This window comes from Scyliorhinus torazame, chromosome 21 (genome assembly GCF_047496885.1).
Source record: "Scyliorhinus torazame isolate Kashiwa2021f chromosome 21, sScyTor2.1, whole genome shotgun sequence".
NCBI classification, from domain to species: domain Eukaryota; kingdom Metazoa; phylum Chordata; class Chondrichthyes; order Carcharhiniformes; family Scyliorhinidae; genus Scyliorhinus; species Scyliorhinus torazame.
In genome coordinates, this window is record NC_092727.1 from 12,358,029 (window position 1) to 12,370,403 (window position 12,375).

The 12,375-nt window shown below is 46.1% G+C and overlaps 1 protein-coding gene across 6 annotated transcripts in view; it reads left to right on the top strand.

Annotated features, from left to right (window-relative positions):
• LOC140398169 (centrosomal protein of 164 kDa-like) overlaps positions 1-12,375 on the top strand; it is a 321,180-nt gene that overhangs the window by 281,430 nt on the left and 27,375 nt on the right. For all 6 annotated transcript variants that reach the window (XM_072486508.1, XM_072486509.1, XM_072486510.1 and 3 more), the window contains 4 exons: positions 222-406; positions 1,037-1,163; positions 2,319-2,380; positions 8,815-9,022. In XM_072486508.1, coding sequence (XP_072342609.1) covers positions 222-406; positions 1,037-1,163; positions 2,319-2,380; positions 8,815-9,022 — 582 coding nt within the window. The remainder of the gene's footprint in view (positions 1-221; positions 407-1,036; positions 1,164-2,318; positions 2,381-8,814; positions 9,023-12,375) is intronic.

Here is a 12,375-nt window from a genome sequence, read left to right on the forward strand (position 1 = left end):
CTCTCTCCCCCCCCCCCCCCCCCCCCCCCCTCCTCATCTCCCAAAAAAGATTAGGGTTCATATTTTTAAAAGACAAAATTTAGTATGGAGGCATATATATAAAGCTGATATGTGTAGCTATGCGGACTATTCAAATGTTAATCATGGATTTTTACTTTGCATTCAAATATATTTTTGAAGTTTTTTTTATTTTCTGTGTATTTTCTGGTCCTTGTATACAGGAAATCCTTTCTTCACGACCGAGCAAACAGGAAGTGGAACAGTCAAAACGTGAGCATTCCTCATTGCAGGATTCAATCCGGAAGTCCCACCAGAACTTGAATAAGCTGCAGGACCAACAGGTGGCACTTCAATTGGAGGTTGATACTCTCAGGGAAGAAAGCCAGCAGCTCCAGAACAAAATTAGGTATCTTGTCATCCGTGTTAGTGGGAGCAGGGGAGGAAGGAATGAATGGGGTGCAAATAACGTAGAGTATTAGCTTAGACAAAATGCCAATGTTTTGCGATATTCCATCAATGCAGGCAATAGATGTTGAGTTTCAGGAAGAGGTTTAGATTCGTAGTGCCTGATCCCACCTCCGAAATGTCTCCAAAGCATTTCTCATGCAGTGAATTAATCTGAAGCGCAGCGACTGTTCCGTAGGAAATGCAGTAGTCGTATTATTCTTCACGCCATAGGCCTCTCTGAGCACAATTGAAATACAGTTGCAACTTAAGTGTTTCCAGCAGCAATTAGACAATTGTCTCGTTGATCTGGCTTTGATAATGTTGGTTGAGGGAGAAGTATTTGCCAAGGCAGCAGGAGAATCGCCTTCAGTTCTTTGAGTGGCATTGTACCATTATGCCTATCGGAAGCAAAAAAGAAAGGCCTTAGTTTAAAGCATCAAATTTTAAAAACATTTTTTGAAAGAAAAAAGGTGGAGCTATATTACAAGTTCTGTACATTCAAATTTTCTTGAGCTGTGTTAAGATGTAGCCTTTATAGCTGAACAGTGCTTAATGTAATTTAGTTCTAAGGTGCAATATTATTTTGCAGTGAGTTGGAGATCACAATCAGAAAGAAGCACGAGACCCTTAAGGAAGTGCCTATAATCAACGGCACCTCTGATGATGCGGAAGAGGATGAACTTCATATTGAAGATTTAAACTTTCACATTGAAGCAGTGAGTGAACTTTAAAAGCAAATATGACTTTCTTGAGGCCAGTACTTGCTGCAGAGGACCCAAAAGGTTTCTTTTGGAAACCTTTCTTCTAGTTCAAAGTAGAACTTAGGGGGTCTTGCACAGTCAGACTTCTGTTTATTTTCTGCACAATAGCTTGATTCTCTGAGAGCTCTGCTTTGCTAGTCTCCACTTTGCTTAACAAAGTATCTGTTTCACCCTGCTACTAGGCTAATCTGAATCTCACAAGTTCTCAGTGTAGCCAAATCCCTGTCAGTTTCTTTTTTATCCAATTCTTTGCTTTTCATTTCATTCCAACTTCCTAACATGTTGAGCTATGACCTCTTCAGAATCATGCATTTATCTTTCCTATTAAGTCAAAGGACATCAATAATAAAAACAAAAAGTTGTAGAAATAGACACCACAATCTTAAAAATGGATCGATATGTTAAGGTTTTTTAGAGAGACCCTTAATTAGAAATGGCATCATATCAAATTTTCAGTTTATTTTCTTTTAATTCAGTTCATGGGGAATGAACTTTTTTGCACCTTTGTTGCCTGGTATCAGGATCAAGCTTCATTTTTGGCACAGCCAGCTGCAGAGCAAAGCTGTTACTACCTTTCTCCCAGCCTCAGAGCCAAAACATTTGTTTCCTTTACCGGTGCAACATTTGTAATTTCTCGCATCATCCATGCTTATGGTCCGCCTCAGTAAGATTGTCAATTTGGCGTTGGTTTCAGCTGAAATGTGGTCAGTTGTGTCGCACAAGCCGTTAATGAGTGATAATTAGGTTGAGCCTGTCCATGCAGTCGATGGAAAGAGAGGAACCATAATGAATTCCTCAGTTCCTGCAGCAGCCAAATAGGTAATCTTGAGGGACCAGACATTCATAGTATGTGCGCACAAGTGAATAAAATAACTTTGGGTGTGCTCACTTCTCTGGCTTCTTATCTGTTATATAAAGCTTTGTTGCTGAGAGATCATAATATGGCTGACCTTTTCTTACTCGTCCATGGTTTATCATGTCTAAAACTTTAATTTTAGAGTTTCAAATAAGCACCCGTATGAAATCTAATCCCACAGCTGAATCATTCAATGGTCAGTATTTGCCACCGTTGCAAATTGATAAATCATTTAATTTGTTTCTAACTTTCAGAACCCAAATTGCAGCAGTTCCCCGATTCCCAGAGTTGAGGATGAGGAAGTCAGCATGGAAAAGTAAGTTGGAAATATACAGTACTTTCGGACCACAGTCTTTTCCATAATGTGCATTTTTCAACTGTTGATACTTAAAATTAAAAAGCCAATAACTCAATTTTTAGGGACACTGAACTCGCTGAAAGGCCAATAGTTGGGGACTCCTTTGTTTTGCACTGATTTTAGCAGGGATCTTGAAATGCATGAAAGTTGCAACTTAACCATTAGTGGAGACATAGGCCCAGAGCTTTTAGACTCCCGATGATCAGAGATTGGGTATACCTCAGAGAGTGTATGAACATACATACAATCATGCGAATTAGGGCCAGGAGTGGTCCACTCGGCCTTTCTAGCCTGCTCCACCATTCAGTAAGATTGATGCACCTTTGTTGCCTGATATCAGGATCAAGCACTCCTGCTTCATTTTTGGCACAGCCAGCTGCATTGATTGTAACCTCAACCACACATTCCTGTCTATCCCTAATAACCTTTAACCCCCTTGATAATGAAGAACCTGTGTAACTCTGCCTTAAAAATATTCAAAGACTCTTCTTCCACCGCCTTTTGAGGAAGAGTTCCAAAGACTGTCAGCCCTCTAAGAAACTATATTTTGTCTCATCTTTGTCTGAAATGAATGATCCCTGGTTTTTAAATGATGACCCCTAGTTCTAGATTCTCCCACAAGAGGAAACATCCTCTTCACATCCACTCTGTCAAGACCCTTCAGGATCTTAAATATTTCAACTGGGTCACCTCTTACTCTGATAAACTCTAGTGAATACAAGCCAAATCTCTCCAACCTTTCTTCACACACAACCCACCCACTCCTGATATTAGTCTAGTAAATCTTCTTTGAATTGCTTCTAATGCATTTACACCTTTCTTTAAATAAGGAGACCAATGTTATACACAGTATTCTAGACATGGTCTCACCAGTGCCGTGTATAACCTACCAGTTAGTTATATATTCTATTCGTTTTCCTAATTACATGCTATGATTGTATAATAGCCTCTTGTGATTCATGCACTATGACATCCAGATCCCTCTATATCTCAGACCTATGCAATCCTTTACATAGCTAATATTTCTATCGGCAAACATTAGAAATAAGGTATAGTTTTAAGTGGGTTTAATTTAATGTTTCTGTGCCTGGAAGCGAAAATGATTCATGGTGGACCCAAAGGTGGCTATGGCAAGAAGAATAAATAAACAAGCAGCTGTTGCTTAGCAACTGGGGCCTTGTGAGGTAGAGAAGCATTTAAGTTTTACTGTGACTGCAGTTGAAGAGAGTTAGTGACAGAATGCAGCTCTGCAAGAAGAAGTTAGTTCAGAAGGCTAGAGAGGGAATATCTCTCTCAGCTTTGCGAGAAGAAAAGCCATATAGAACATAGAACGATACAGCGCAGTACAGGCCCTTCGGCCCACGATGTTGCACCGACATGGGAAGTCAAATAACAAAAGCCATCTAACCTACACTATGCCATTATCATCCATATGCTTATCCAATAAACTTTTAAATGCCCTCAATGTTGGCGAGTTCACTACTGTTGCAGGTAGGGCATTCCACGGCCTCACCACTCTTTGCGTAAAGAACCTACCTCTGACCTCTGTCCTATATCTATTACCCCTCAGTTTAAGGCTATGTCCCCTCGTGCTAGCCATTTCCATCATGGAGTAATGGTTAAGAAAACAAGTGCAGAGATCTGGGGCGAAATTCTCCATAAGCGGCGCGATCTCTGCCGACCGGCACCAGAAACGGCGCAAATCAGTCCAGCATCGCGCCGCCCCAAAGGTGCGGAATCCTCCGCATCATGACCGGCCGAGCCCTAACCTTGAGGGGCTAGGCCCGCGCCGGACTGATTTCCGCCCCGCCAGCTGGCGGGAAAGGCCTTTGGTGCCCCGCCAGCTGGCACGGAAATTACATTGCCGGGCGGCGCATGCGCGGGAGCGTCAGCAGCCGCTCACAGCATCCTCGCGCATACGCAGTGGAGGGAGTCTCTTCCACCTCTGCCATGGTGGAGACCGTGGCGAAGGCGGAAGGAAAAGAGTGCCCCCACGGCACAGGCCCGCCCGTGGATCGGTGGGCCCCGATCGCGGGCCAGGCCACCGTGGGGGCACCCCACGGGGCCAGTTCGTCCCGCGCCCCCCCCAGGACCCCGGAGCCCGCCCGCGCCGCCTTGTCCCGCCAGTAAGAGTGGTGGTTTAATCCACGCCGGCGGGACAGGCATTCTAGCAGCAGGACTTCGGCCTATCCGGGCCGGAGAATCGCCAACCGGCGCGGCGCGATTCCCGCCCCCGCCGAATCTCCGGTGCCGGAGAATTCGGCAACCGGCGGGGGCGGGATTCACGCCAGCCCCCGGCGATTCTCCGACCCGGCGGGGGGTCGGAGAATCTCGCCCCTGAAGAGCAGCTAGTTAAGGAAACTTGAGAGATGACGCCAAGTCTCCAAGAAGTCTGAGGTTAGCAGTACTGGAACAGAGCACTATTCAGTAAAGATAGACAGCTGAGAAGTAGGCTGAGATGCCAGAAAGATAACAGAAGTGTTTTTCAGGTTTGCAAAATTTTACTACAGCCTTTTCAACACAAGTTGAAATAACAATGGAAATTGGTGACTGGATGTCGGAGTTTGTGTGAAAGCAGTTAAGGCAAAGGAAGCTTAAAAGGAGCTGGTGTAAATCCTGGACTGGATTCGGTGTTAAAAGTGGAGCGGAAGCTTGGGTTAAAGAGTCATTTGAATGAAATGCAAACCACTAAGGGAAAGTACAATTATGAAAGAAGATTTTAAAGCACGTTTTTGTAAGTGGAATTTAGAAATTTTCATGTGATCACCATCTGGGGGGACTCTGAGGAGAAATCCACAGACATTAACTTGGGTCCAGAGCGGTGTGTATTTGACCACAGTCACCTTGTGTGCTTAAAAGGAACTTTTTGTGCTATTAAGAGCATTACAGTTTAAAATGTACTTTGTGATCTATGCTAACCTTCAAAGCTGTGTGTATTTGTTAAACTAAGGGGGTAGTAACAATGCATTGAATCACAATCCAATGTTTTCATGTTTAATAAATGTTTGTTGTTAAAACCAATTAGTGGTCCTATGACTCAGTACCTACACGTTTTATTTTTTTAATAAGTTAAAGTTACAGACTTTTGAGCTAGCGTTCCATTCTGGGATCTTCCCGTCCAGTAATGACATCAACTGGAATCAATCGCAACACCATTTAGATCATTTTATTTTTTATTTTTCGAACCAAAGTTGACCATTTCACTTTATCCCATACTGTACTCCATTTGCCAGATCTTTGCCCACTCACTTAACCTACCAATGTCTCTTTGTGACCTCCTTATGTCCTCTTCACAACTAGCTTTCCTACACCATACCTTTGGCCTCTTCATGCAAATCATTTGTTTGTGTGAATTGTAAAAGGGTGAGGCTCCATCTCTGATCCTTGTGGCACACCATTAGTCACATCCTGCCAACCAGAAAAAGACCCATTTATGGCAACTATTAGCTAGCCAAGCTTTTGTACATACCAATATGTTACTGCCTTCACCATGAGCTTTTATTTTCCGCAATAAATTTTTATGTGACACCTTATCTAATGCCTTTTGCAAATCTGAATACAGCACATCCACTGGTTCTCATTTATCCACAGCACATGCGACTCCTTCAGATAGCACCAATAAATTGATTAAACATGATTTCCCTATCTCAAAATCATGTTGACTCTACCTGATTCCCTTGATTTTTCTAAGTGCCCTGCTATAATATCTCTAATAATAGTTTCCAACATTTTCCCCAATTGACCTGTAGTTTCAACCTTTCTGTCTCCCTCACTTTTTTGAATAAAGGTACTGTATTTGCTCATTTCCAATCCAATGAAACATTCCTGAATCTAGGGAATTTGGAAAAATTAAAATCAGTGCATCAACTATCACCCTCGCGAGTTGTTTCAAGACCCTAGGATGAAGTCCATCTGGGGCCAGGGATTTGTCAGCCTGCAGACCCAATAATTTTTCAATGCCACTTCCCTGATGATAGTAAATGTTCTGAGTTCCACCCTTTTTTTTTCATTTTCATTTCATTTCCATGGGCGAAATTCTCCGGAAACGGCGCGATGTCCGCCGACTGGCGCCCAAATCGGCGCAAATCAGTCGGGCATCGCGCCGCCCCAAAGGTGCGGAATGCTTCGCATCTTTGGGGGCCGAGCCCCAACCTTAAGGGGCTAGGTCAGCCCCGGACGAATTTCCGCCCTGCCAGCTGGCGGAAAAGGCCGTTGGTGCCCCGCCAGCCGGCGCGGAAATGACATCTCCGGGCGGCGCATGAGCGGGAGCATTAGCGGCCGCTGACGGCAGTCCCGCGCATGCGCAGTGGAGGGAGTCTCTTCCGCCTCCGCCATGGTGGAGACCGTGGCGAAGGCGGAAGGAAAAGAGTGCCCCCACTGCACAGGCCCGCCCGCGGATCGGTGGGCCCCGATCGCGGGCCAGGCCACCGTGTGGGCACGCCCCGGGGCCAGATCGCCCCGCGCCTCCCCCCAGGACCCCGGAGCCCGCCCGCGCCGCCTTGTCCCGCCGGTAAGGTAGGTGGTTTAATCTACGCCGGCGGGACAGGCATTTTAGCGGCGATACTTCGGCCCATCCGAGCCGGAGAATCGCGCGGGGGGGGCCTGCCAACCGGCGTGGCACGATTCCCGCCCCTGCCGAATATCCGGTGCCGGAGACTTCGGCAACCGGCGGGGGCGGGATTCACGCCAGCCCCCGGCAATTCTCCGACCCGGCGGGGGTCGGAGAATCTCGCCCCATTTCCTAATTTACAGCTATTTTGGGGATGTTACTTGTACCTTCTATAGTAAATACCTGGTCAATTCATCCGCCACCACCCTACTGTCCTACCACGTATTTACAATTATGGGACCTGAACACCACTCCCACAAGTGACTTCTTGCCTTTTATCATTTCTCATCTCAACCCAAACCACTCTACATCCTGATTTCCTGAACTTGGACCACCCCTCACTGACGTACTAATATCATCATGAATTTAAAGAGCCACCCCTCCACCATTTCCTAAATGTCACATACACGTCAATATTCAGGTCAATTCTGGCAGCCTGTATTGTCTGTGTAGTGGCTTTCAGATCATACTTATCAATTTCTTTATGCGCCATTAGTTCATCTTTTTTGTTTTGAATACTGCATGAATTTTGATATAGGACTTTCGTCTTGTACTTTTATTATTTTTGTAGCCTTAGTGTCTAGCCTTATCTGTTGATTTATTCTTAGATTTGTTCTTTCTGTTCCGTCCTGTCACTGTCTGTTTATTATTTCTGATATTAGTACCTTTCTCTCTTGCCTGGTCTCTTTGCTTTACCCCGTCTTCCCAAATTTGATCCCTTGCCCCACTATTTAGTTTAAAACCCTCTCCAATTCCTACAGGGTGAAAATGTTAGAAACGACAATGGCGTACCTCCCTTCTCTCCTTACCAAACTCCCTCAGCTCAACAAACTCTCTCACTCCGTTGTGGTCGCACTCCTGTGTGCTGCAGGGTCCCTTGGACGTTCCACGTCAGGATTCCCGGGGAAATGCACGGGAAGTTTCATTAACGATGAGCAATTACCCAGGACCCTCCATAAAAAGTCTCCAACTCTGACTTGGAGTCGGTGGGTTTGGTCTTTGTTATTGTTTAGTTACCCAGGATATAATAGACAGGAACAACCATGTTGAACTTCTGCGTAACTATACAACAGAAGCCACCCTGCCACCCAATTCTCCACTTGCTCCTCTTAGCCACCCTGACCCTCCAACTGCCTCTCGACTCTCCAACCCTCCCGGCCCTCTGACTCCCCACCTCCCCTTTAGCCCCGACCCTCCAGTTCCTCCCGAGCCTCTGACTCCCCCAACCCATTCCTACTAGCAATAGTTTATGTCAATGTAAAAAATGTTGTAATAAATATTGTGCCAATGATATTATTTCCACGTTTCTGTCCTCCCATTTAAAGCAATAGGGATCTATTTAAAAATTAACACAGATTGGAACAACTTTCAATTTCTTTTGGCAATAGTTTATACCAGAATGTAGTTATAATACGGCCATTTTGTTCCATCTTATGTTAACATTTATAACAGTTTTTGAAAATCACCCTTTACCTCACCAATACATTTAGAAGTATAGATGAAGGACCGAGCCTCATAGGGCAGAATATGACAGTAAGGCTGAGATGAATTAGGAAGTTGTACTAAGGCATAGAACATTTAAGTTTTCAACGTCTGTGGAGGTGACGAGTGAAGAGTTTCACAGTTTTCTGATCAAGGAAAAGTTGAATCAAAGACCTTGCAAGAAGTCTTGGCTTCAAAGCTGACAGGAAAAAGAGCAACTTGGAATTTAATAAAGGTTCAAAATTGATTTCTGTGGCTGGTACTGCTAATTGAAATGAACTGGTTAATCTATCATTCCCAGTGTAAGGTACTATATCTCTGCTGAAGGACTGTCCATAAATAAAGCCAAAGAGTTCCTCATGAGACAGACCCGCTCACTTCGGAAACGGCAGACGGCACTTAAATCAGCTAAGCAGCAATGGAGGCATGACATGAGAAAAGCACAGGAAGATGTGCAAGACCCAGAGAGCACTCAAATCCTGCAGGATGCTTACAGAAATCTGGAACAGGTGAGGGGATTAGAACTGAACAAAAACCATATCTAAAGATAGGGGGCAATCCAATATCCAGTTACATTTTCTGTATATTTTCAAACCTCCAGAGGTCCCCAGCGTCACAGATGCCAGTCTTCAGCCAATTCAATTCACTCCATGTAATATCAATAAACGGCTAAAGACAGGAGACTGTAAAGGCTACAGGCCCCGACAACATTCCGGCATAGTGCTGAAGATTTGTGCTATAGAACTATCTGCGCCCCTAGCCAAGCTGTTTCAGTACTGCTACAACACTGGCATCTATCCAGCAATGTGGAAAATTGCCATGGGGTGCCCTGGCCGCAAAAGCAGGACAAGTCCAACAATGTCAATTACTGTCCTCTCAGACTACTGTCGATCATCAACAAAGCAGTGGAAGGGGTCGTAGAAAATAATATGAAGCAACACTTAACACAGCAATAACCTGCTCACTGATGCTCAGTTTGAATTCTTTCAGGGACACTCAGCTCCTGAAATCATTACAGGCTTGGTCCGAATATGGACAACGGTGGCAATGTAGCATAGCGCCAGGGTCTAGGGTTCGAATTCCGTCTTGGGTCACTGTCTGTTATTATTATTATTAAAGAGCTGAGGTGAGAGTGACTGCCCGTGACATCAAGGCAGCAGAGGCATAAAGGAGCCCGAGAAAAACTGAAGTCAATGAGAATCAGGGGGCAAACTCTCCACTGGTGCGCAGGGGCCTTCTGGGAGGTGAGTAGTTAGTTTAAAAGCTCTTACCTTTACAGGAGCAGCCCTTTGGATTTCGGCGGCAGCGGTGCGCAGGGGCCTTCTGGGAGGTGAGTAGTTAGTTTAAAAGCTCTTACCTTTACAGGAGCAGCCCTTTGGATTTCGGCGGCAGCGGTGCGCAGGGGCCTTCTTGGAGGTGAGTAGTGTGTTTAAAAACCTTACCTTTACAGGAGCAGCCCTTTGGATTTCGGCGGCAGCGGTGCGCAGGGGCCTTCTGGGAGGTGAGTAGTTAGTTTAAAAGCTCTTACCTTTACAGGAGCAGCCCTTTGGATTTCGGCGGCAGCGGTGCGCAGGGGCCTTCTGGGAGGTGAGTAGTGTGTTTAAAAACCTTACCTTTACAGGAGCAGCCCTTTGGATTTCGGCGGCAGCGGTGCGCAGGGGCCTTCTGGGAGGTGAGTAGTTAGTTTAAAAGCTCTTACCTTTACAGGAGCAGCCCTTTGGATTTCGGCGGCAGCGGTGCGCAGGGGCCTTCTGGGAGGTGAGTAGTGTGTTTAAAAGCTCTTACCTTTACAGGAGCAGCCCTTTGGATTTCGGCGGCAGCGGTGCGCAGGGGCCTTCTGGGAGGTGAGTAGTTAGTTTAAAAGCTCTTACCTTTACAGGAGCAGCCCTTTGGATTTCGGCGGCAGCGGTGCGCAGGGGCCTTCTTGGAGGTGAGTAGTGTGTTTAAAAACCTTACCTTTACAGGAGCAGCCCTTTGGATTTCGGCGGGAACCGGAAGTTCGACCTCTGGCAAGTTTCCCCCCCCCCCCCCCAACCAATAAATTCTGGTGGAGAGGAAACCCGAGACACTACACGTGTAGTGTCTCCCACCCACCCTCCTCCTCTAACCTAATAATAAGACCCATTGGTGTAAGGTAAGTGCCATATTATATTATTATATTATTAGCATTGTGCAGGTCAAGGATTGGAGGTGGAGGAGCAGTCTCTGCCAGCGAGAGAACCTGAGAACATCTCAGAAGGTAAGCAAGTGATTTTTACTTTTATACCTTTTTTTCAAATTGTGTGTGTCGGGGGGAAACTGAAGTGACATCACAGAAAAGCTGTGACCTGAGTGGCTGGTTGGGATTCTAACCTAAATTTTTTTTGAGTATTTGGGAACTAATTAAACATAATAACTTAATTATATTTTAGAGGATATCTAAGCCAGAGATCGGAGAATATTATAGTTAGCTATCGCATTTCTATTAGAAATCTAGTGCTAGGAAACAGATAGTTGACAGTAACTTTGTAATTTAAAAAAAAAAGACAAATTTTAATTTTAATTAATTGACGCAATGTCAGTTAGAGGGGTGCTGTGCTCTGACTGTGAGATGTGGCAGGTCCGGGAGGCTTCCAGCGTCCCGGATGGCTTCATCTGCAGAAAGTGCACCCAACTGCAGCTCCTCACAGACCGCATGGTTCGGTTGGAGCAGCAATTGGATGCACTTAGGAGCATGCAGGTGGCGGAAAGCGTCATAGATCGTAGTTATGTAAGTGTGGTCACACCCAAGGTGCAGGCAGAGAAATGGGTGACCACCAGAAAGGGCAGGCAGTCAGTGCAGGAATCCCCTGTGGTTGTCCCCCTCTCGAACAGATATACCCCTTTGGATACTGTCGGGGGGGATAGCCTATCAGGGGAAAACAGCAGCAGCCAGAGCAGTGGCACCACGGCTGGCTCTGATGTTCAGAAGGGAGGGTCAAAGCGCAGAAGAGTAATAGTTATAGGGGACTCTATAGTCAGGGGCACAGATAGGCGCTTCTGTGGACGTGAAAGAGACTCCAGGATGGTATGTTGCCTCCCTGGTGCCAGGGTCCAGGATGTCTCCGAACGGGTAGAGGGAATCCTGAAGGGGGAGGGCAAACAGGCAGAGGTCGTTGTACATATTGGTACTAACGACATAGGCAGGAAGGGGCATGGGGTCCTGCAGCAGGAGTTCAGGGAGCTAGGCAGAAAGTTAAAAGACAGGACCTCGAGGGTTGTAATCTCGGGATTACTCCCTGTGCCACGTGCCAGTGAGGCTAGAAATAGGAAGATAGAGCAGACAAACACGTGGCTAAACAGCTGGTGTAGGAGGGAGGGTTTCTGTTATCTGGACCACTGGGAGCTCTTCCGGGGCAGGTGTGACCTGTATAAGATGGACGGGTTGCATCTAAACCGGAGAGGCATAAATATCCTGGCCGCGAGATTTGCTAGTGTCACACGGGAGGGTTTAAACTAGTATGGCAGGGGGGTGGGCACGGGAGCAATAGGTCAGAAGGTGAGAGCGTTGAGGGAGAACTAGGGAATAGGGACAGTGTGGCTCTGAGGCAGAGCAGACGGGGAGAAGTTGCTGAACACAGCGGGGCTGGTGGCCTGAAGTGCATATGTTTTAATGCAAGGAGCATTACGGGTAAGGCAGATGAACTTAGAGCTTGGATTACTACTTGGAACTATGATGTTGTTGCCATTACAGAGACCTGGTTGAGGGAAGGGCAGGATTGGCAGCTAAACGTTCCAGGATTTAGATGATTCAGGCGGGATAGAGGGGGATGTAAAAGGGGAGGCGGAGTTGCGTTACTTGTTCAGGAGAGTATCACAGCTATACAGCGAGAGGACACCTCAG